The sequence below is a fragment of the Microplitis demolitor genome, chromosome 2 (genome assembly GCF_026212275.2).
Source record: "Microplitis demolitor isolate Queensland-Clemson2020A chromosome 2, iyMicDemo2.1a, whole genome shotgun sequence".
Classification (NCBI taxonomy): domain Eukaryota; kingdom Metazoa; phylum Arthropoda; class Insecta; order Hymenoptera; family Braconidae; genus Microplitis; species Microplitis demolitor.
The window spans coordinates 12672643-12699319 of NC_068546.1; the positions used below are offsets into that span (position 1 = coordinate 12672643).

General features: G+C 29.1%; 1 protein-coding gene across 4 annotated transcripts; it reads left to right on the forward strand.

Moving 5' to 3' along the window:
- Nucleotides 1-5832: 5832 nt before the first annotated feature.
- On the forward strand, nt 5833-25741 carry LOC103572822 (uncharacterized protein PF3D7_1120600). 4 transcript variants are annotated; one of them, XM_053743100.1, is made up of 14 exons: nt 5982-6052; nt 6317-6413; nt 9598-9780; nt 9954-10088; nt 18890-19066; nt 19520-19588; nt 21253-21387; nt 21499-21540; nt 22751-22927; nt 23179-23344; nt 23430-23524; nt 24506-24719; nt 25328-25464; nt 25526-25741. In XM_053743100.1, the coding sequence occupies exons 4-14, from the start codon at nt 10032-10034 to the stop codon at nt 25733-25735; spliced, it is 1479 nt and encodes a 492-aa protein (XP_053599075.1). In that variant the 5' UTR covers nt 5982-6052; nt 6317-6413; nt 9598-9780; nt 9954-10031; the 3' UTR covers nt 25736-25741. The 4 variants fall into 4 exon arrangements, with proteins under 4 accessions (XP_053599076.1, XP_053599075.1, XP_053599074.1 ...); XM_053743101.1 differs by lacking the exon at nt 6317-6413 and having other exon boundaries at nt 5833-6052; XM_053743099.1 differs by lacking the exon at nt 5982-6052 and having other exon boundaries at nt 6201-6413.
- The last annotated feature ends 936 nt before the right edge of the window (nt 25742-26677 follow it).

Consider the following 26677-nt stretch of genomic DNA (forward strand, 5'->3'; position numbering starts at 1 on the left):
CGCTTTGGAAGCAGTTAATTTTGTCCTAGCAGGAAAGATCACTCCGAGAATTCTCAGTCCAAAAAGAATTTCAGAAACCATAAAAAAATTCATTAAAAATAATCTACAACATCAATTTCCTATAACTGCCAAGGACCTCTACAATGAACAAGCTTCTTAGATAATGAAACTTGAATATGAATCACTCAATGATAAATTAATTTTGACACTTCAAATACCACTAATACAACCATCAAAATACAACTTTTACAGCCTTCACGCTTATCCCGTCCAACAAATCTTTGGGAATAACACCAAGAGTTCAGCTTATATTCAACCTCGATCTGATTTCTTGATGATGTCTACAAACCACACGAGCTACTCGCTGATTCAAGAGAACGAACTTAAAAAATGCCTAAGATCGGAAGGATCATATATTTACAAACCAAACTTTGTAGTATATGAAACTGCCGTTAATCCTGCATGTAAAGCTGACCTACTCACCAACTCAGATCTCGAATCATTCCAGAGATACGACATAAAACTCAGCAAGACCCACTATTTATACTGGAAATCCTTAGAAGAAATTAAGGGCTGGATCTACTCTATACCACATCTGAGCTTACTTCAGGTCCAAAATCCAGGAAAACCTACAGAATATGTAAAGATATCCGGCACCGGAACCTTAAGTCTAAGCCCTGAGGCTTCTATACGGATTGGCTATGTAAATTTATTCGGATGTGCGGATTCCGACCTCAAAATCCCGCTTCAACCACAACCTACCATTGGACTAAACGTAACACAACTATTCCCAGAAATAAACAATTACGAACCTCTCAGCTTCACCAACTATACGAACGACAACTCTACAAATTTACCTCTCATCGACTCATACGGATTTTTATCCTACGATTTTACTTTGGATCAAGTAAAAAGAGAACTACAAACAACTAATTTGCCCAAAAACCACAACTGTTTACCCCCTCATTTCTTGCATAGAATAGTACTTATTTCACTAATTTTAGCAGGATGCTTAACATTTTTATTCAGAAAATCAATTTTTTGTTATACTAGGAATAAATTGCCAACCTTAGAGACCGGAATAACTTATCAGCAGTGTACCAACATCCACGAAGACCTGGAATTTTTAGACTCTGACGAAAGAAAGTTATGTGCAAAGGTCTTCCCAACAATAGAATTACCACTGACGAAGAAAGAGACGCTAGTATAATAACGATCCAACAACATAAAAACTTGAGCCAATGTTTCGAGGATTTCTGTGAACTCACGTCATTCCTAATCCATCGAAACCACTGGAAAACAGCACAAGCTACAAGAAAACTACGGACAAGACTAAGAATACGAAATAATCTCCTTTGCGACGATTCCTTTAACGAGGAAGCATACAACATAGACCCCATCAAGGAACACCAAGCTTACTAAAAGCCTCTGGGAACATTTAAGTTATTTCTACCATCATCATTAGATATAACTGACCTGGACCGAGCTATCCAAGCCAGCCACCGCGAACACTTCCGGAAAATCTTTCTACGAGAATATTGGATAGAAAAATCACTACACCGTTGCATTCGACACAGCTATAGAATCAGTTCACTAAGCAATTGATTCGAAAACTTAAGAAATACCTTCTTTTTCCACTTGTGAACAATACCTTTCAGGGTATTTTATATTACACTTGTACCAACTACGGACTCAAAACGAACTACTACTTCGCACTAACCAACGCAATCTGCTTAAGGCAGTGGCTATGTAATCGACAATTAAAAACATTTCCTTTATAAAAACTACAATGTCGCATAAAGTAACCAAACCTTTCCCCAGAAATCTCTCAGTTGGCCTAGACATGCAATTTGCTTACATCGTTTCATCCATAATCCTCCAAGACCACTGGTACAGACAAAAACGCATAAGAGTACTGCGACGACTTGGCCGCAGTAGCATATATCAACAACACTCCGACCCACTAGACCTAGAGAAAGATCTGCGAGTATTACCCAAACCTGTAAGAATCAACGAAGACATCAAAACGAGCCCCTTAGAGATACACGCCGCTTGGATTATTGCCCAAGACAAACACCTAAGGATACAAGTCATGAGGAATTACTGGAAAAGCAAGAACCACCTCAGAGAACAACGCAGAATACGTAAAGCCCAACATGAATACTTTCCAGAAATAATCTACAAAGTAGACTTGCTTCGTCTATTTGAAGAAATACCATGGGCAGACGTTGGCACTAGTCTTTATCTCGAAGAAACTATAATCCAATTATCTAACCTGATTACAGTCAGACACTTTCATCAACGACCTTCAACCTACTGCTACCTCGACCTCATGGATGATATATCGAGATTCTATGAGGAACCAGACTCACCATCCGACCTGTACCCATGTAATTACCAGCCCAGTGTGAGTTTATATCACCCATACGCTACTTCCAGCATAATAAGTCGAGGTTCATGTACGTATATAGATGACATGGTTTCCATAAGAGATAGAGATACTGACATCGAGAATAACCGCAAGAAACAATCCCTGTTGAAAACATCCTATAAAAACCAATATATAACAATAGGAATTGTATGAGTTTCTATATGGTCTATTTGGAAAGGAAAAATTCCAAATACAAGAGAGTATGGAATCAGTTAGATTGTATGAGTATATACAGTTCCGTCATAAGTTGTTATCAGAACCTATGGGATTTTATGATTTCTTTACAAAAGTATGGATTCGATTTGGATTTAACGTGTCATCACTTATTGAATTCTATCATGAAATGGCTTCTATTGATGATACCTATCTGCACTTCCTCTGACAGAAAATAAAAATTTTTTATCTGTGATGCCTCACGCAGAAAAAGCTTTATTTTCTATTTGTAGTTGCCTATTGAAAATTTATAAGTGATTGCAAGTAAAGACATTTCTATGAACCTATGAGGAAATTCTTATAAGATTTGTATGCATGTGTAAGATTTTATGAGGAACGTTAAAACTACTATTATAAGCAAGATTATGGAATATTTTTGGAATTGCTGTGTTAAAAGCACATTACAAGACCACAGGATCCATCTCAACACTTTTACTGTATGAGAATCAATTAGCAGTGTCACATAGAATATACAGTATGATATTTATAAGGATATAAAAGATTCTATCTGGAATGTACTGCATCTGACTTTATAAGCGGTTTCTCTTAGGATAAATAAAGTTTTTTATATGGATAACCACATATAGACATGCATTAAGTTTTTGGATGAAAATCCAAGTGAAATAAAAAAATGGATAAATGTATAAATTATGGTATGAACTGATTCCTATTTGGAAATCCAGAAGTGAAATAAAACCACAACAAAATATTAAACTTTAAACGGCATATCAAAATAAGAATAAAAATAATTTTATAAGTATATATGAGTAAGTACTGACAAGTCAGTTTATGTGGAACCTGTGAATATATCAGAATATGCAGATAATACGATTACTTTGTGGTAATGGTTTCCGTCGGGAAATCCACCAAGTAGATAGAATAAAATCATGGGACTATATTTGAAGTATCCATACATAATAAGCATAAAGTTTAGCTTATAGTTTTTTGTCTGTAAGTACTGATTAGTCAGATTATATGGTACCTGTAATTTAATCGGAACATCCGGACAAATTATTACTGTACAGTAATGGTTTCTATTGGGATATCCATCCAGGTCTTATTGTATAATCACGAGAATTCGATCGGAATATCCAATAAAGTATGAGTTATCTTAATAGGGATATATTTGTAAGTACCGATTAGCTAAATAAAATAGAAACTATAAATATATCGAAATATCGAGATTATTACTTTGCAAAACTAATTTCTATCCGAGTATCCACTAAAGTGATGCAATAAAATCATAAAACTATGTATGGAAAATTCTATTACGAATGAGAATAATCTTTTAATTCATTTATAGGAATTTAGTTTTAGAAATCTATAACTGCACGTGAATAAAAGTTAAGTTTCCATCCAGATTCTTAAAGTCAGGCCTAAAATTAATAAATAAATGCATGTTACAGAAAATATTTACGTAAGTTTTGACTTTTTTTCAAAGGTTCAAGTGGAATTACAGTGACGACAACTGTTAATTTATTAATCTTGTACTAAATGAATTTTATCTGTTAAGTCCAGTTTGTATTCTATTTATATATATGCGTCGTTCCGTATTGAAAAAGCGGAAGATTTAATCTGGAACACGAGACATGAATAGAAATTAAGTTTCTACGGGCAATTCTGATACCAGAAAAAAATATATAAATAAATGAATGTAACAGAATATACTTACTTGATAAAATAGGATTTATTGGTGCAAAAAATTTTTACTTGCCTCAAGAAATATTTCGTATTATGAACTGAAGATCAAAAGTTTCTTCTAGCAAGAATAAATTTTTTAGTGGAAGAAAAAATATTTAGCGCCAAGAAATTCTTTTTTTCTATGTACGTATGTTTCTACTTTCTTTTTTCAACGGTTTGAGTAATAATACAGTGTCGAGAACGTTTTATTTAATAATCTCGTACTAAATGGATTCTATCCGTCAAGTCCAGTTTGTATGCTACTCGGATATATGTGTCATTACGTATAGAAAAAGCAGAAGATTTAAGCTGGAACGCCAGGCTTGAATAGTAATTCAAGACTGAAGTAAAAAAAGGAACAAATACGATTAATATCTTATATTTAAGTATATCTATTGGTCTATTTTAATAAAATCGACTATTTTTTTTTTTTTTTTTTTTAAGTACTCTGAAAAAAATTTTTCGATCGTAAAGCACACTCTGATGCTTCGCATCATGAGTAGTGCAATATTGTTCAGGATATCGAAATCTTGACCCTGTTATAACGGTAGCTCTTAGTTTTAATGTTAAGGGGTGCCTCATCGCGATTTTTTATTTCCCATTTGTTTAACATGGGAAAAATTTTTTTTTAAAGTTTGAAATTTTATCACTCATCAGCAAATCGAAATATCGGAAAAATCGGTAATTTTTATTGAAAATTGAACGCTCTACAAAAAAGGTCTCTTATCATTTTTCGATAAATTTAATTTTTCAAAAGTTATTCTAGGTCAAAGTTTAATTTACAGTAAATGTTACCACTATTCGACTTTTCGGCGAAACTATCGGACTTATCGAAAAATGTTATCAACCCTTTTTTGTAGACAATTTTATTCCTTACAAATTATCTTTGATAAAATTTTTTGAAATTCTGCATTATTTTCTAGTTATTTTCATTTTAATATCAAGATCTTGAAATCGATCCAAACACTTTTTTTTTTAAGATCTTGACATCTTAGAAAAGTTAAATTAGAAAAATTAAATTTTTTGAAAAATGATAATTGGCCTTTTTTGTAGAGCGTTCAATTTCCAATAAAAATATTTATTGATTTATCCGATACTTAAATTTGCTAATGCCTGATAAAATTGTGTACAGAGTATTTTTTAAAACAAAAAAAAAAAAAGCCGATTTTTTTTAAAAGCCTAATACCGATCGTTTCTTTTTTTTTTTTTTTCAAACATCATAATACACTTATTATAAACTGTCGAAATCTCCTGGAAGTTCCATACAAATTCCAACATATTTCTAACATGTTTGCATAATCAGTAAAATTGTAATTCCAAATTAATACCGACAAAAACCTAGATGTCTTGTTCTGCATAGAAGTTCTTTGTGACGCGAGTTCTCAGAAGTCGAGCATCAAGATTCCAAAAGTGTTGAGGAGGGGATATCAACGAGTAGTTGAGTGGCCGGCTGACATTCGGGTTTTGTTTACACTCAACCTTTTGTTAGTTATTCATAGGAAGTCAAAGCGAGCAGTTCGTTACATTTATTTTGCTACTGTGTTAGATTTTCTAAATTGACGTTATTGTTTAAATTATATCAGTGCCAGTAAATACAACTCGTTTCTCTGTAGATATTATAGCAACATTATTTTTTTTTTTTTTTATTAATTTATTGCCGGGCTTGCACTTCACGAACATTTGCATCTATTCTATTTTAAAATAAATTTGGTTTTGTGTGATGAAAATGTAAGTGATAATTATAAAAAAAAAAATTATTTTTTTCGTTAAAAAATATGTCAACTTATTTTGAATAGTTTTTTGATAAGTGATTGAGATTTCATATAGTCATTAAATATATTATTTCGTATTAATCTTAGTTATTTTTCTACTAAACTTATTGAATTTTTCAATTATTTTGTTGGACTCATAAACGATTACATTTTGCACTTGTGATAAAGAAGACATCAGTGTCATATTAAATTTTTTCTATGAAATAACCGTAATTTTCAGTAGTATACTTTTGTGCATTAAAGAAGATTTTTAGCCTGTGATATTGACATCGGTGGTATTGAGAAATCAAGATCGTAATTTTTTTCATCAGATCGTGGTAGGTTTTTTTTCTACAAAAGTTTATGCAGTTACAAATATAGTTTGCTTGAACACATCTATAAATTAATGTGTCAAATCCTACAAAATTTTATTTGGCGTCATAATTTTTTCAAATTACTTCCAATGACATTCAAAAAATTTTTAAAACTAAATTTGATGTTTTAATTTTGGTTTTCTGATTCATTAATCAAGTTTGGACCCTATTGGATCTTGTTCGTATGCTAAATACATCCGATAAAATCTTACAAATTCCTACTCGAGCCTATAAAATTTAACAAAGTTTATTTTAGATTTAGCCATGTTTAAAGACATTTTTTTTTGTTTTCACATCACAGATTATATAATTACTTGAATTTTTACTTTCATCATACTACAAGACAAAAGTTGATGAAAAGTCATTCAAAAATCATATTCAGCGCAGAGGCGATTCTTTTTTTATGATCCTATGGGTTTCTGTTTGCTTCAATAGCTCTATCCGAAAATTCCTATAGAATCCAATCAAATGCAACAAAAACCGCATAGAATCCTATAGACTGTATTGGTTTCTATGCGGTTTTGTCGCATTTGATTGGATTCTATAGGAATTTTTGGATAGGGTAGCTAATCCACAAAATCCAAAGCAAATTGATTACGGCTGATTTCTTATGGTCTATTCTAATGAAAGAAAACAAATGAATAAATAGTTACATTCAAAAAAATATATTTACATTTATTATTCAAAAGCCTAATTCGAAATACAGGGCATAGATTATGTCCTTGATAACAATTAGGATCCATAGGATTCTATTTGTATAGTCCAGGATGTTTTCTATCTGGATTTATCTGTGGATGCTCATCGAATCAATCAAATATTCGAATCAGATTATCGTACGGTACGATAATCTGATTCGTACCTTTATAATTGTTGCGTTAAAACAGGTTATGTAGAATGTAAAACAAGGACTACGTAAGCACATATTAGGGTGCTAAAAAAAATTTTTTTTTTTCATTTGGAAACAGATTTAAAATTTTCCTTCAGATATAAAAATACGTGAGTGAAAATTAGAGCTCTTAATATTAACATTAAGAGGTTCCGAATCGCACTTTTCTATTTTCCATATGAATACCGTGGAAAATTTTTTTTTTGCGTCTTCTGATTTCTGTAGCTAGAACATTGTGCGTCGTAGGAAAAATCTGCAGGCATATTTTTTAGAGGGAATTTTGTGCTCTACAAAAAAGGATTTTATCATTTTTTTATAAATCCATTTGTACAAAAGTTTATTGAGCTTGAAGTCAAATTTATTGTGAATTTTGAGATATTTTTACTTTTCCAGTGAAACTACTAGGCTTATTTAATGTCATTGAATTATTTTTGTAGACAATTTTATTCCTCACAAATTATTTCTGATAAAATTTTTCGAAATTCCTTATTGTTTTCTAGTTATTTTGATTTTAATGTCAAGCTCTTAAAATAGATCAAAACACTATATTTTTAATAGCATGACATTCAAATGAAAATAACTAGAAAACAATGTGGGATTTGGAAAAACTGTATCAAATATAATTTGCAAGGAGTAAAATTACCTATAAAAAAGATGCAATGACATTTTGTGCTAAGTCTGATAGTTTCGGAGAAGTTACAAATCTCAAAATTTACTATAAATTCGATTTCAAACTTAAATAACTTTTGAATAGATGGATTTACCAAAAAATGATAGATTTTTCTGCACATTTTTCCTACGATGTCTCGTTAAACAGTTACAAAAATCAGAAGACGCGAAAAAGTTTTTTCCAGGTTATTCTTATGGAAAATGGAAAAGTGCGATGCGGAACCTCTTATTGTTAATATTAAAAGAGCTCTCTTTTTCACTGGCGTATTTTTATATATAAATAAAACTTTTGAATCTGTTCCTGAATAGAGAAAAAATTTTTTTTGCACACCCTAATAGGGACATACATTAGACTGATTAAAAAAACAATCGACAATTTTTCTTTTCAAAAATTTCACGGAAAATATTGTTTGAAACGACGGAACGAAAATACTTTTAACGTTTCTGCTCTTAATATTAATATTAACAACCGCCTCGTCGCAATTTTCAATTTCATACTTAAACTACACGGGAATAATTTTTTTTATAGTTTGAATTTTTATCACTCAGCAAGGAATCAGTGTAGCGGAAAAATTAATGAATGCTTTAGTTGAAAATTAAACGTTCTACCAAAAAGATCTCGTATCATTTTTCAAAAGTTATTTGAGGTTAAAGTTGCATTTTAAGTAAATTTTAGTATTATTTGACTTTTCCGGTGAAATTATCAGACTTATCTTGAAATGTTATAGGACTTTTTTTATTGATCATTTAATTTTTTACAAATTATCTCCCAAGAACTTCCGAAATTTCTGAAAGTTCTTTAGTGATTTGGGTTTAACAGTAAGAATTCGATTTCTTGGGACGAATGAACATTTAAATGTAAATAGCTAAAGGGCTTTTAAAATTTTGGCAACTTGATAAGAGATAATTTGTAGGAAACAAAATGTAAAAGTAAAAAATACTATAATTTACCATGAATCCAACTTTGACCTCGAATAACTTTTGGAAAATGAAATTTATCGATAAATAATTAGAGACTTTTTCTGTAGAGCTTTCGATTTCCAACAAAAGCGTCTATTGATTTTTCCGATACTTTGATTCGCTCTAATGAATAATATAGTTCCGAACTTTAATAAAAATTTTTTCCACGTTATTGAAATGGAAAATCGAAAATTGCGACAAGACAGTTGTTAATGTTAATATTATTTCATTCAATGTGAAAAAAAAAAATTACATGAAATTAATACAAAAATTGATTTTTGCTATTTTTATAGATACCCGGTATTGAAATTTTTAGTTGCGCGGTACGGCAGCATCACTGACAATATTAATTTTTAATTACCTGCTTTCTGTTAGTGTAATAATGCAATTTAAATCCACTTCTCTAGTAGTAATTTTATACAAGATCTGCTATATAGTATCAATAGAATATTTCGCTTGTCTTGTTGATAATTTTTCCTAACGATGATTGGGATTGCTATATAAGAGACAATAAATTGTTCATCAATGTTCTTTTAAACAAAGTTAAAATTGCCTGTCTATTCAACTCTATTGTTTATTGTATCTGATTCTTCTTTTTTGTTTGTAACTCTACTCAATCCTAAATTTTTTCAGCAATCAATATTGATTTCATCAATTTCATGTTTGCTTATATCAAACTCGTTTCGCCGGATAAAAATTTTGATACGGTCGAGACGTCACGTAACCCAAAATACCGTGTACCGATTGATAAAAAGAAGCAATATAAGGTGGCTTGTGGGGATACATTCAGAAAAGCTCTTATTATTTATGTTGAGGGTAAGTTATATTTTATTTAATATTTTTCTTTTATTTTTATTTCTAAACATATACGTTTAATAAATTCCATTTCAATATTTAAATCGTAATTTTTGCGTACTATTCAGTGAATTAATATCATTTTTTTTATTCAAATACGATTACATTTTATGTTTATATCTTTAATTGTATAGAGACTTTAGAGGCCCTCAACAAATGAATCTCCGCATAGTGATTTTGACCTCAAGGAAAAAAAAAAGAATATTGAGTCAATGGACATTAAAAGTATTCTTGAACAAAAACTTTCCTTGAAAAATAAAGAAATAGTGGTAAGTTTGAATACAATTCATATTGTTGATTAGTAAGATTCATGTTATAACTTATTTTTTTATATAATGTTTTGATAAATGAAGGTCTCTAATATTACATCATATGAAAGTATGAAAAATTATGTGACTCAATTGAATACACCCAATAACTGATAATTATTTTAAGTCCCTTAGAAAAAATCACTATGCCATCATAAGTGAAGTAACCTTATTTTCCTTTCTTGAATTAAATCTTTGACGTCAGAAAATAAAATAGAAAATTCATAAGAAAAGTATTATAAATTCATTTATTCGAGTATATAAATTACAAAATAAAGAAAAATTACGGTTTTCGGTTAGTATTGTCAAATTTTTTTAATATTTCAATTCAATGCATTACTAAAATTTTTAATCTTGACCAAGTAATTTTTGTTTGTTCTGAATCAACTAAGTACCGGCAGTTTTTAATGTCTTAAGTAGTTTAATCCATTATATTGATCCTTGTACTTAATGTTCGTAAATCCAATTAAGTTTATTCGGAATGAATCGGTTTTAATCGGAAAATAATATTTTTATTTCGTTCTTATTTTTCGATTGGAACCAATTCATTCCGATGAAAATTTTAAATGGGGTTCAATTGGTTTCAATCGGAAAATAATATATTTTTTGGAAATTGCCGATTCATTACAATTTGATTCAATCGGAAATTCACGAGCAAATCCCATTGAAGTGATTCTGATTTCTCAATCAGGGAACTTACGCTATCTAATCAATTATCAATGAATTACGCATTTTGGATAAAAAAAAAAGGAAATCCAAAATTAAGTTAGAATTTATGGTGCTAGAATGCTAAAATACATCTTTATATTACCATAATCAAGGTTTCATTTTTATTGTTGTAGCTTTGATGGTTTTCACAGTTTTTTTCTCTTTATTGAGCTTATATTATGCATAAACTATTAAAAATAAATTCTGTGAAATTACATTTAATAGCCTAAGAAAGAAAACGGCACAAAAATTTGCACACATATTCTGTCCCAATAAATTTGATCTATCCTTAATACCGATAAATCTTACATAAACGTTTTAAATCATACTGCCCAGAAGTACCTTTCCTTCAAAATTTTGTGAACATAATGTGATTATCCAAAATACTCCTCAACTTTTTTTAGAATATGTAATGAATGTTTGGAAGTACATAAAATAATATTATTTGTAAGTTAGCTCAATGACGTAGTCACAATTATTGTCCTCAACTCGGTATATTTTTGACTGTTTATATCGGTTATTTTCCTTTACTGAATAAAAAAAAAAAAAAATAGTTTTGAATTACAAGTCTTATGAAACTATCCTGATTAATTTCAAGATGATGCCCAAGTATCGTGTCATGTCGTGTGTGTGTGTGTGTGTGTGTGTGTGTGTGTCTGTGTGTGTGTGTGTGCAAGTGCGCGCGTGCGTACACGCGCATTTATAACATAACTCAACGAGTTAGTAATTATAATAAAACCAATACGTCGATGCATGATGAACATCGCAATTTGAACGGTGGAATCATTTATAATTAATTCATTTTATAACTGTAAAAAATTACATATAGTATTTTAGATTCTGAAATGTTTTTAATTAATTATTGAAAAAAATATCTATTAAAAGACATAGTTTTGCTTTATTCAATTAAATTTGTGTCTTTAGGGAAGCTTGGTTAAGTTTTTACTCATCCATACCATGTACTTAAAATTATAATGACAAAAGTACGTATGCCATACGTGCTAAACTATACAATATGCTTATGAACAAGCTGTTTTGTGATTTTGTTAAATATGATATGCATATTTAGGTCAGCATAGCTGACAAGATATTATGGGGGAAAAAAATTTCTCGATAGTTTTCTTGACTAACTGGCTAAACCATGATGCCTTTCCTCCACTAGACATGAAATTTTTAGAATTTTAGGGAAAAATTTACTTTTCTAGCTTCTTATAATCATTAGCTTACGGAATATTGCTAATTTCAATTTTTAAGAGATCCCTTTCAATGTAGTAATACTCATGTTAGAATTCATTTTTTTTTTTTTTCCAAATAATTTCAAAGATTTTAAACTTCATCAATTTCATTTTCATCAATAATTCAAATAATCACCGAGAATTCTTGAATTTACCGGGAAAAAATAATTTTAATATTACTAATTTTTTCCTGAAAGATTCGTATTAGAATAAAATCAATAATATTTAGTATGCTAACGGGTCTGAGAAGCAAAGAATAGTATATTATACACCTAGGGAAGTAAAGTAAGAAATGTCTCAGATCACATGTAATTGTTGGCCGAGGCGAATCTTTCCATTTGGAAAAAATCTTTTGTTTCACAGCCCCTTCAAAATATTGTTCTAAGCATAAAAAAAAAATTGCCTGAACGTTTATATTCAGCTCTTAATTTTAAATACTTTACATTTGATTTTGAAGTTTTGTCATTTAAAATGCAAAGGAAAGTGAGGATTTTCTTTTTAATTCTCTTCACGGAGAAAATTTTATAATTCTATTTCCAGTACTAAATTTTTACTGATTTATCAGAAATTATAACTTTTATTATCTTACATTCTTATAACTATTATCAATATCGTATTTCTTAACAACCTGATGGCAACTATTACCATCAGGTTATAATAAGTTAACATAAAAAAAATTTCAATTTTGGATTATCATAAATAATTGTAGATTTTACCATTTAGTTGATAAATACTACAATTCAGATCGGGTCGCTGTTTGCGCCATTTTGTAGGTAATTTTATACTCTCCAAAAGTCTCCATAATGATTTTACTGAAATTCTAATTGTTTTTTCTGTATTGATTCTGAAAATACTTTTTTAAATAATAATTTTGGGTTTTAGCTGATATATTAACTAACTAACGGTATTGACAGTAAAAATGCAGTAACTCTATTAGGGAATTGGATTCTCTACAAAAAAAGGACCTTTTAGTTAAGTAGCTTCGTTCACGTGATATAGAAAATTTATTAATTTTGTAAATAAAGTATCTGTAAAAAATTTTTCCAAAGCTTATCAAATTTAATCCTTCGTATTTTTATTAATGGATTAAATTAATAAAAAAAAGATTATTTACGTATTCAAAATCGAATTTAAAAAGCATTTGATCTAATTAAAAAAAAAAAAACATTAAATTTAGAAAATTAATAAAATCCCTATATCACGTAAACGAAGAACTTGATGCACTTAATTATAATAGGAACTTTTATATATAGAGGTAAAATCAAATGTAAAGTAGTCAAAAGTACAATTAAGAGCTGAAACTTTCAGGAAATTTTTTTTTAATGTCTACAGCAATATTTTGAAGTGGGAATGAAAAAAAAATAGCTGTTACAAACGGACTATCTTATTAACGTATTCAACAAATTTTTCTTGACTTCGAATTTCGAATAACCATTTCGTGTCTCGCATATGGGTGAATATTTACAGAATGCTATTATTCTCAGCCTCTTTGATTTCAGTATAGCTTGTAGTTGTGTATGATTTTTAGAAAAATTAAAAAATATACCCAAAACATGAGATCATTTACTTATAATTTGGTGTATGAATTCGGTATAAACGAATTCATTAGAATATGAATGTAAATTATTTGAAGTTATTTTTCTTTTAGTGTGAATGGATAAATCATGCTATTTTTTTTAAAAATTAGTTGTTGTTCGCGTCACTATTCATATAATCGATATATCTGAGTTAAATAAAAACGAATGAGATGAAACACGAAAATTGAATTAAATTTTTTATCATTTTACGAGCTAAAAAAAAAAAAGATTACACGTAAGCAATTCATACCGAAATATACACTAAAGCCTTCTCTGAAACACATTGAATCACAAGAGACACATCTTTTAATTTAATAGTATAGATATATATCGGATTGGTGTTACAATTCGCAGTAGATCACAATTAAATTTTGTATACTTGCTCTGTTAGTGGATGTCTTGAGAAAGTTCGAACAACTATTAAAATATTTTTTAACAACGATTACTAAAAATTTGTAGATCAAATATACTATATATAAAGATAAAATTTAAGAACACATCACTTTTATTTTATCATAAATAGAATTTTAATATTTTACTACATAGGACATCACCTTACAATGTCTGATAATTTTAATTTCTTTATGTTATGATTATGAGGTTCCTTGACTGGTAAACTAAGTCCTCGAAAAACCGTTCCAAATTTTTTTATACTATTTTGTTCTTAACATCTAGAACTTATTTTTAAACGATTTTGACTTCAAAATATTATCTTTGCAAATTATATTCAGAGGAGCAATTTTCCAACACGTACCTATCTTAGAGTTTTATTTATAATTTATTTTAACCTGGCAAATTAATTGTTATGAAAAATATGTAAAAGTCTCATATTCTTTTAGTCGTTTATTAACTGGCTACTTGTAAATCCATTAGTTTCTATGATTGATTCTTTTTTTTTTTATGAAGGCATAATGGCACCCGATAAAAAACAAATGATAAATAAAAAACATTTATTACCTTCTTGCAACCCTTCACAAGTATCAAGAGAAACGAGGCATCGATGGAATCTTACTTCTCAGCAGGCATTAAAAAATTCTTTCAATGTGGAAAAAAATAAAGACCTCACTACTTCTTTAGTGGATCAAAAAAATAGTAACTCTGGCTTTCATAACAGCTCTGAAAAAAATTGTCCAAATAATGATATGCCTGAAAATTCACATTCAAATACCATTCACTGTCAGTCGTCAATGTCTTCCAGTCAACTTAGTTTCAATTTCAAGGAGCTAGGCTATACTGATGAAGATGAACAATTTATATCTAACAAAATGAATGATTCTGAGAATATATTTCATGAAAATTTTGATAGTTCGTCCACTGATGATACAATTTACATGTCTAATAGTAACTGCAATACTCAATCTAGTAATGATTTAAATAATCTTTCTACTACTCATACTAAAAAGTTGAATACCGATCATGTACAAGTCAGTGCGATGATGTTTCTCCAAGCACAACTTACAATATCAGACGTTTTGCTTATGATTACAGTATTTTCAGTAAAAAAAAGTTTAACTAGACAAGATGAGAATGATTTAATAGATCTTGTTAAAGTGTTGGCTGGTCCAGAGTTCGTATCGTGGAATGCATCATATCACGCACGAGCGAAAACATTTAATCCCCCAAGATCCAAAATTAATACTCATTTTTATTGTGAAGCTTGCAATGTGATAATAAAAACACACAACAACAGCCAAAAAATAAAAGAAGTAAGTTAAATGTAAAGATTGTGAAATTAAGTACAAATTAACATCTGAAAGCTCCAACCAATTTCTGATCGTTGATTTGGATTATCAGCTGGAAGTTCTTTTAAACGAGAAAAATATTCAAGAAGACTTATTGGAAACATTAAATAATTACAGTAAAAGACCCAACGATAGTATAATTCATGATATTTATGATTCTCAACTATATAAAAACCTACAACTTCATTGTCCACAAACATTGACGTATAATGTTAATACTGACGGTGCACCACCATTTAAAAGTTCTAATTGCAGTTTCTGGCCCATACAATTGTATGTAAATAAACTTTCACCACAAATCAGAACGAAAAATATGATACTTGATGGAATGTTTTTAACATCGAAAGAACCAAGTCCGGAACTAATGAAAATTCATTTGTCCAAGTTTATTGATAATGCTGAGCAACTCATGACACATGGATTGAATATCACATTGGATGTTTCAAAGGTGCAAAGAAATTTCAAATTTCATTGCCTTTTAATGTGCATGGATTCTGCTGCCAAACATGTTGTACAACACCGTTATCAATATAGTGGATATTATGGTTGTAGTTGGTGTTTCGCTTATGGAGAATATTACAGCTCCGCCATGCGATATCCCATTAATGTAAATGATCCACCTTTAAGAACCAATGAAAGCCATATCGAGGACGTTAATAAAGTAGAATTACTGAATAAACCTATCAATGGTGTAAAAGGACGTTCAGAATTACTACGAATCAAACAATTTGATTGTGTATGGGGTCTTCCTGTCGATTATATGCATGGTGTTTTGTTAGGTGTCACAAGGCAATTATGGTCTATATGGACTACGGCAGGTACTCCATATTATTTAACTCTGCCTCATCGTAAAGAAATTAATGAACGCTTTTTGAAAATAAAACGACCACATGAAATCCACAGAGTAGTTAGGCCTATAAGAACTATGGCTAAATGGAAAGCGTCAGAGTGGGAATCATGGTTATTATTTGACAGTTTACCTTGTTTAACTGGAATTCTCAAAAAAGAATGTTTTGATTCTTATTGTTTGTTTGTTTCAAGCATCTTTAAATTATTGTCGGGAAGTATAAGTGAAAAAGATATTAAACTTTGTGAATTTAACTTATTACGGTTCGTCGGTGAGTGTCAACAATTCTATAGAAAATCGGTTATGACATTTAATTTACATTCCATGTTACATATCGGAGAGTCAGTTCAACAAAGTGGTCCCCTCTGTACAAGTAATACATTTCCATTTGAAAATGAGATTTTTTATTACAAACCTGATATCAACGCAGCTCATGGTGTTTCTCATCAAATAACTACATCTATATTGAAAAAAAATTTTATTCGATGTAACATCGACAATGCTACAGAATCAATTGTTTGTCAAAATTATTGTAAAAATCTTTTTCTTCCAAAAGTTTTGACAAATTATTTACGTACGATGAACGATGTAATACTCGTCGGTAAAGCAAATGATCCAAATAAGAGAATCCAAAGCCTTGTTCTTCAACTAAATATTGAAAAAATACAATGCATCAAAGTCTTCAGCAGGTGTATTTTAAAAAAAATGGTTCTTCGTGGTATTAAGTATACTCGTCCAAAAAAAACAGATGATACTGTAATACAATTAGATTCAAAGAAAATTATACGAATTCATGACTTTGTCGTCGTTAATAACACTTGTTATTTATACGGTCGTGAGCTTTTGACGGCTCCAGCAGAATTTTGTACTCTACAGCTGAATCACATTTTAATGCGAACTGTTTAGAGGCGGAATTAATATTCTTCACAACTAGGATTAAAACTTTCATCTCCCTATTATTGAAACATTTGGGAATATAGTAATGACGATGCAGAATTTTTTCAAATGTAAGTTGCATATATATCAGGGTGATTAATTTGGATCGACTACTTTATTTATTCACTCTCACTTCAAAATATTGTTGTATATACATTGAAGAAAAACTTCTCTCAATGTTTCAACCCTTTCTTTTATCTTCAGTACTTTCCATTCGACTTTGAAGTCTTCCCATATAAAATGTATATAAATTTTATGATTTTTGTTCTACTTCCCTATAACGGCATTTCATCTCACTATAATACCCAAAGAAGTGATTTGTAGGTAATTGGGTGTACTTTGAAAGTGCTCACTACAGTTTAGTTGAAACTCATTTGTTTCAATTTTTAAAAGTCATAGGAGTCATATAAAAAAAAAAAAAAAAAAACCTAGATTTTTAACATTTTACGATTAAACGGTTGGAGGCACAAAAAGAATGAAGCAAAATTTGAAAGGAGAGCAAATTCTCTACAAAATGGCCCTTTGCGTGGAATCGATAAACTCCACAGATTAAAAGATATAAACCATTTAAACTATACTGCTAAAATTAAAAAAAAAATTTTGATAGAAACAAAATTTAAAATAATAAAATGAAATTGAACACTGAGGAGACTAAATTTTTGTTGATCTTTGAAGCCCCGTAACTTTTTCCAAGTTCGTTTGACGTACATAATATTCCAGTACTTTTTTTTTGTAGAGAATTTAATTTCCTTCAATAATATATTAGAAGGAATTTGAAAAAAAAAATTTTTCATTGTCTTAATGACGAAAAACTAAAATGAAAAATTTTCACTTGCATTTTAAATGGGAAAGAAGACCCCACCCCTTTGTGATAGCTCAGTTTCAAAGATATTTGGCTGAAATTTGCTGAGAATTTTTTTTTACAATATAAAGTAACTTTTGAGTCCATTAAGCCTTGAAAAAATATATTTGTTATTTTTGGGACACTCAAATATATGTATATATATAAATATATATATATATATATATAAATATATATATATATATATATATTTAATGCCGTAAGATGGACGGCGGTGTCGAAGTCGATATTTGCTACTTGGAATTTGTTACTAACAGTTTCCAAAATCGGAAAATAATCATGAAAATGTATCTGAACTTCTATGATTGTTTTTTTCTTTTCATTTCATTCTTAGCAACGGTGAAAATTTATTTCATTGGTTTGAAATATTAATTTTTTTTTTATTCATTTTATATATACATACATTTCATTTTTAAAGTTCACTATGTAATTACAATGTATTTATTATCTAAATTGTTTCGTCTCAATCTATGATAATAATTTTTTGACTTCAGTAACTTCAAATAATTTAAGAAAATCCCTTTGTTTATTCTGCGTAAAGTTTCATAACGTTTTTTTTTTCAATTTTCAAAGCTATACTCTCTAAACATGAATTAGTGAAAATAAGTGAATATTCACGAACTCAAAGTGCAAATCAAACGAATAATCCCAAGAAGTTGTTCGATTGGCACTACGAATTCGGGAATTTTCACTTATTTTACTTATTTATGTTTAGAGAGTACTGTTAAGATCTTGTCAATAGCTCTATGTATATTGATAAAATAATTATTTTTTCCGATAAATTATGCTATTTAATTTCTGAAAATTGAAACTATCATATTACAGTACCATAATTTTTATTGTATTCTTTAATAGGACATGGATCTGAAACTTGATAATATAAATACTAAAGAAAATGACGGTAATTCAATAAATACAAATTGTAACACGAATGAACAGTTATCTTTTGATATCGGAACGAATGATGATAATGCAAAACTACATTCAAAGAGTGATGATAAAATTGAAACGCAAGAACAAGAAAATACTAAGGTTTGTTGTTTTATTTTTCTGTAATACTTGGGTATTTTATTGACGGTCTAATGTATACTGTAAAAAAAATCAGTGTCAGTCTATGCGATTTTCGGTGTTTTTCTGGTAGTAAATTTAACTCTGAATGTGACGTTGAAATAATTTTGATAACAGTTTCACTATTTTTTTCTAGTTTGAATAAATAGATAAAACAAATTTACTGAAGTAAAGAATTATAATTTACATAAAAATTGTTTATTGAAAATTAAATATTGCTCCTATCAATTGAAAAAATTACTAATTGTAATTTAGCTACACCGTAAAATAACTCCAGACACTGGTGTGAGTTCATTTTAACTCGCACTGGTGTTAACACTGAGCTCATTATAACACCTTTTTTTTACAGTACAAAAGTATTTTAAGCAAAAATATAACGTTATGACTTAATTTTCATTGAGCTAATTGATTTTTTAGAAATTTAAAATTTTGAAACAGACTCTGTTAAGCAAGGAATTTAAATCAGCGGTGGAAGCGAATGAAAAAGTATGCCCCCTATTTACACCCGAGTAAAGAAGATTTTATGTAATTGTATACAATAATATGTAGTTTATGTATGATTACATAAAATTCTAGTTACTTAAAACAAATTTTATTTAATTATAGATAATTTTATTTAATTATAAACAATTATATATAATTATAAAGGATTAGATAAAATTTTATATAATATACCGAATTGTTGATAGCTTTAATAAAAAATTTTGGATTTATTTCATATATAAACATACAGATTACATATATGTTTTTATTTTTTTGCATCACAACGGCTGAAGGTTCACAACTCGTCACGGAGAAAATGTTAATCGACTTTTTTTTTGTTAATGCACATTTATTATCTAACAATGCGAACATAATAAGTTTATATAATATTTCCTTTAACTTGCCGCTGAGCAATCGATGATTTTTGAAGAATTCGGGAAGTGATTGTTTTTACCCCCATTTTCGAAAATCGAAATTTCATCCGATGTCGATGTTTTGAAGGCATTTGATTTTTACGGCAATCGATAAAGCTTATTAGCCACCAACTTTACTGTAAATTTCAGATCATTTGATCTAATAGACTCAAATATAATTAATAAATACGAAGAAAAAGAATTTTTTCTTTAGTTGTTTTGAAATTTTTCAAAAACAACTGTATCAGTTAATTTTAAAATCTAATCAGCTCTAGAAATTAATGGAACGCATCGATTGCCGCAAGAACCATCTTAATTGGTAAATTTGCTTAGGAGATGTTGTTAAAGAAAGAAATGGTGAAAAACAGTTTTTTTTTAATTACCTTTGAAGTGACTTATCCGACCGATTTCTAAATGGGGTCAGTCTTAGAACTTAATAGAACGCTTCGATTGCCACATGGAACGTCACAATCGCTTAATTATTCGAGAAGATATCGGCGTCCAAAAATTAAGAAAATAACGATTTACCTCGTTTTTCCCAGTTTACTCAGAATACAATAAACCAAATGACCCAAAAATTATACCAGCTTTTCGTCTTTATAGTTTCGATTGATTTTTCTGTAATGTAATGCAACTCATTCTTTAGTTTGAATAATATTATCATCGAAGAAATTGAAAAAACCCTTTTTAACATTTTTCTCGGATATTTTATAAATTAACACTCTGATCCGAGTTAAAACTAATTTAAATCCTTACTTTGATTACTAACATCGATTTCTGCTTGAATCTATTTAATTTATTAAACATAATCTTGTATAAAAGTTTAAAAACGTTCATTCATTACTTATTTTCGATTCTTTAATTGTCCAACTTAAACATATCATGTAATTTGTTAGAGCTCGGAAAGCTCATAAAAAATAACAGCTTTCGAGTATTTTCGAGCTCGAAATTATATTCACAACAGTGTTTTTGAGCTCGTTGACCTCAAAAACAGCTGGAAGTTTTAAGGCTGGCTGGCAGGGTCAGGCGGTTTGCAGATTTTTCTATTCAATTCTATACAATTTATTTAAAATTTCACATAATTAGATATGATTAGTTATAATTCTATATAATTGTAAAAAATTATGCAAAATCTTTTTTACTCAGTCATTAATAATGAAACCTAGTGATTAAGAAATAAATAATACAAATACACTTTAAGTAACATAATTTATATTAAAAAATTCATGAATTTTCTAAATCTATCAATTTTAGGATCTAGATAGAGAAAAAACTGATTTACAAGTCACTGATGATGAATCTATCATAATACCTGATGATAATGAAAAATGTCTGAGTGCTAAAAAAAGAAAAAAGTCAGAAAAAAAGAAGAGGAAGCATAATAAAAAAGTAAGTTTCATTATTTATTATATAAAATGTAATGTCATCAACTAGGTATTTGAGTTTTTATCATATCGTTTGTAAAATTTTATAATTAAGGAACTAAAAATTCTATTGCAGCATAAAAAAAATGATACTTCGAAGACGGAGCTAATTGATGAGGTATATTCATATATAAAGACGCTCGTATACTGGGATCGTCAAAAAAAACTGACCATTTTTTATCGAGTCTTGTATATAAATTTGTTGGTTCAGTACTTTTCAAGCTCTCTCGAAAAATCAGCTTGTTAAAAAATTCTTAAGGAGTCGTTCGTAAATTTTGAAAATTCCAAAAATGCACTAGATTTTATGTGTAAAACCACTATCATAGTAAAAAGTTTTGATGAAAATATAGATTTCTAAACATCGCTCTAGAATTTTGAATGTTCACTTACAATATATATCTATAGTCTTGAATTGATTTGTATATTTTTTGATAGCGCAATTCTTATTATTTCTTAAAAATATAAATTACTCTACAATAAAAAATGTACTATATAGTGTTGAACAATAAAATTGGGTTGAATTTTAAATACCAAAAGTCTAAAAGTAAAATTAAAAACGAAAAAGTATGTCAATAACTGATTTGTTGTATGGATTGATTTTTATTTTTATTAATTAGAATACAAATTTATAGTGAAAAAATTTTAGCCTTGATATTAATATTTAAGGGTCACTCAAAATCGTCGAACAGATAGTACTGGTAAACACTCATAATTTTTGAGCAATGTTTGATTATCTATTCAACACATGCCTGATTATCGCGACTTATCATATCTGCAAAGCAAACTCTAAATGACCATTTACCGATCGGTGGTTGATAATTCGTCAAAAAGCAAATGGCGTCCCATGTTTCTCAACAGCGTGTGTTTATAGGGTCATAAACATCCGGATTTGAATCCATAAACACGTTCCTCAAAAGTCATTATCGACCGTTTTCAAAAGCAAACTCTTCTATTATCACTGAAGAAAGTAATCTCGACACTAAATATATTCAGAATGAGTAGTACAATCAATCTAACAACTTTAGTGTCAGTGTCTACGAATAAATACGTTAATTATTTATTATTAATTGAAATAAATAAAAGATATGAGTGGTGAGAGAAGTCAAGAACTAGTATCAGATAGAACCCCACCTGATTTAGGGTTAACTTTGCTGAAATTCGTGAAGAACCCCTTGAAAATTGTTTATCGAGTAAATTATTAGAGAGGGGATTTGAAACGTGTTAAACTAATGAACTGTTATATTTCACTCGAAGAAAAAAATAGTCTTGTTTTTGGGCCTCTAATATACACACATTTTTAAACTAATTAATAACAAATTATTTTTTAGACGATTAATAATCAATCGAAAAATGTTATCATTGGAAACAATAGTGATCCAGAAATAAATAAGATTTTTGTTGATAAAAATTCTAACATCGAATTACAAAATAATGATGCTGGTAATTCACACATTATGACAAAAGAAACTCGAGTGACAAATCAATATCACAGCAGAACTAACAAGGTAGATTTAATAAGTTTAATGTATTGATTATAGATTATAAGAAATGTTAAGTGATTAATTTTTATTATTAAAAAGAAAAAAAAAAAAATTTAAGTTAAATTGTAATAAATAAATATCATCAAATTTATAGATATGCGTAGAAAATAAAATATGATACATATACTTACTCGTTTTTAAATTATAATAATTATTTTTATTATAAACTTTTACTTTCTAAGTAGAATTAATACTGTATTCTATTTTCGTACCAGAGCCAAAACAGCAATTCAAATGTAAATGACCAACTGATTCGAATGAATGCAACTTTACCAAGCTTACAAGAACAAGTTGTAGATCTGAAAAAATCTATTGTTGCTATGGAAGAGTTTGTTGTAAAAAAGCTAACGACCAATGACGAAAATTGGAAACAATTAAAAAGTAAGTTAAATAGAGTTAATTATTTGTGACCTTTTTTTCGAAATAATAAAAACAATATGCTTTCCTATAATCGGAAATTTTTCAGATGTACAGTCAAAATCAAAAGATGACAGTGCTATGGATTTGATTAATATCAATCGGCCTCCAGATGTTGGTTATGTTTGGCTAGATGATGGAATGGTAATGAAAGATTTTAGTTTACATTGAAGTACCTTTGTAAAATAATTCCAGCGAGAAAAATCGCCGTGCCGTACACATTCAACGTAGAATTCCCTTCCTGAGAAAAAATATTCAGATTTGATCAGATCCAAAAATGGCTCTATATGATAATGCACGATCATCTCTATTCATATAGGCCAAGTTAGGCAAAAAGAGACATCTTCGATTAAATAAAAAAAAAGATTTCTTTTATTAAAAAATGCTTAATTAGTTTGTAGAAAAGGATGGGACAAGTTAAGCTCGGATCGTGCAGCTAAATTAAAATGTTCGTTAAAAAATTTCAGATGTTTTGTTTCGCCCCCGCAACCATATGATCATGTATCATCAGATAAGGCCATTTTTCGAACCTGATAAGATCTGAGTATTTAAACATGAAGATATCTGCGTGCTTTTTCCGAGTAAATAAGTTTCATACTTCTTCATAAATGGATCTATACGAACCAGAAATAAACTTTTTTCCGGGTGCCCCGAATATGTTTTTAGCATATGTATGCATATATGGTCACATGATTCATTCATGACTATATGTATGATTCATAGATGGTACTTCAACGAATCTGCTAAGGTCATGTTACTGTAACACATGACTATCTATGATCATAAATGAATCATCTGGTCATATGTGTACACATTTTTTCCAAGAATATTATCTTGATATCATGTCAATATACGATTCATGATCACGTATACCCAGGCATGTTTATCATGACATCATTTATAACCATGCATGTCGTTAAGTGTGGAGATAAATGATCAAGCCTGGATTATGTATGGTGTCCGATGTACTATGGTTGCTTTCATGTATGAATTAATACATAATCATGTGGTTACGTATGAATTAATTTTTTTTCGAATTATTGTTACTATCCACATTAAAACAACATTCTGGATTGGATAACTGCAGATAACTACTTATTTTATTTCTCTCACTTAATATTTCAGATACACTTAGGTGAAGGTGTGTGGTTGCCTAAAGCAATATATGACAATGCAGTGTATAATGCTAGTACGAACGCAATGTTCGTAAAGAATATTGCTGTTGCTATGTTTGGAGACCAGTACCTTAGGGAGCATAGTGTGAAAGGAAAGAGTTGCAACAAAACCAAAAGTACTCCCAGACCTGCTATTGATCCCACAAAAGCAATTGCAATTTACGGTAGAGATAAATTTATTTTCAATAGCAATTACAATTTTATATCTCTTCAAATTATATTTATCCATTTTTTTCAAAAATAAAAATTTCTCCGAGGCTATAAACTTTAAAACCTAATGCTGTATAATTGTAGTATCATTCAACATTTCTGTTAAATGCAGAATTTTTATGTTTACTATGCATAATCGACTTTTTTCTTGTATAAGTTTTCCTTATTTATATATAGGGGAAGGGGGGCAAAGCGGGGTACTTAAGGAAATACTATGGTTCCGAGGGCTTAAATATATATGTCTGTATATATATATATATATATATATATATATAAATATATATATATATATATATATATATATATATATATATTGTGCAAAGAAATCCGTTGATTGGTTTGTGAGCTAGAAAATTGTAAAAAAAAAAAAAAATTTTCCCGTGTTATTTAAATGGAAAATAATAAAATGGATTGAGGCAAGCCTTAATATCATTATTAAGAGCTTGGATTGGTATTAAAATTTTAATTTTTAGTCACACATGGAACAAAAATATTTTCTCTTGAAAAAAAATTTTCATTTACACCGTTATTAATTGGTGGTAAAAATTTTTCTTTTCCATAGAAATCTTTAAATATTATTTAAAAAATAATAAAAATATGGATGGTCAAAAATTAATCAATGTGGCCTCTCTATATGAAGAACATATTAGGAGTAAAATATCAGATTTACTTCGACCACCGAGGCAACCGAAAAAAAAGGTACAACAGCTTGATTTATTATAAACATTATAAAGAAAAAAAATAAAATTTGTAATTACAGGATCTACGATTCAGACATAAACAACATTTAAAGATGTTGTTTCTACAGCGGGAACATCTTTGGCACAAACTACCCCACCTACTGCCATTGAAAAAATTCAAGCTGACGATTCGTCATCTGGAAGCTCTTCAGGCGAGTCAAATGACGAATCATCTCAAGACGAAGAAGCCCCAGGGTATTAAAATTGAGTTAAAAAAAACATCAAATTAAAAAAGATTAAAATCCAGCTACTTACATTTTCTTAAAGTTATTATTATAATTATTAATATTATCATTATTATTATTATTATTAAAAGAACTATGGTTATTAATTAAAAAAAAAACTACAGTAATAAAGATAAACTTCTTAGATTTTCATTAAAACATTGATTGTTTGTTTTTTATTTTAATAAAAACGAATAATAAAAATATTGTTATAAAGTGGCTAATCAGTTTTAAAAAAAATATAGCCATGAAATAGTTTTTATTATTAAAAGAAAACTTCGATCAACTCTCATGAATTGATTCGAAAGTCTAGGTGGATATTATGATAGAAACCATTACGGTAAAATATTAGTTGTATCTGGAGATTTCGATTGAATCACAGGCCCTATATGATTTGACCGATCTGCACTTACGAATAAATACCTAAAAAATGCTTTTCATTTTTAATTGGATATTCCGATTGAGCCCCATAAATTGATTCAAAAGTCTTGGTGGATATTCTAATAGAAACCATACCCGTGACGTAATAGTTGTATCTGGAGATTCCGATTAAATTACAAGTCCTATATAATCTGACCAATCTGCACTTACGAATAAATACCTGTAAGGTCACCTTTATTTTTAATTGGACATTCCAAATATAATTCTGTGATTCTATTATACATTTTATTTAGCAAGTGGATGTCCTGATAGAAACCTTTATTCCATATAGACACCAATATAGCTTGGTTCGGTTTCTTCAGTAGTTTGTATTGGTACTAATAAGGATTCGCTGTGTCAAAAGCACATCGTTTTCCAATACAACCATTTTTTTATGGGAATCTATTGGATGTTTTCAACAGGGAAGCTCCTCGACGCAAAACAGCCATGATACGAGGTTGTAAAAGGAACATCCGAAGAAAGAAGAACTCACGGAAAAAGTTAAAACAAAATTAACCTCTAACTAAG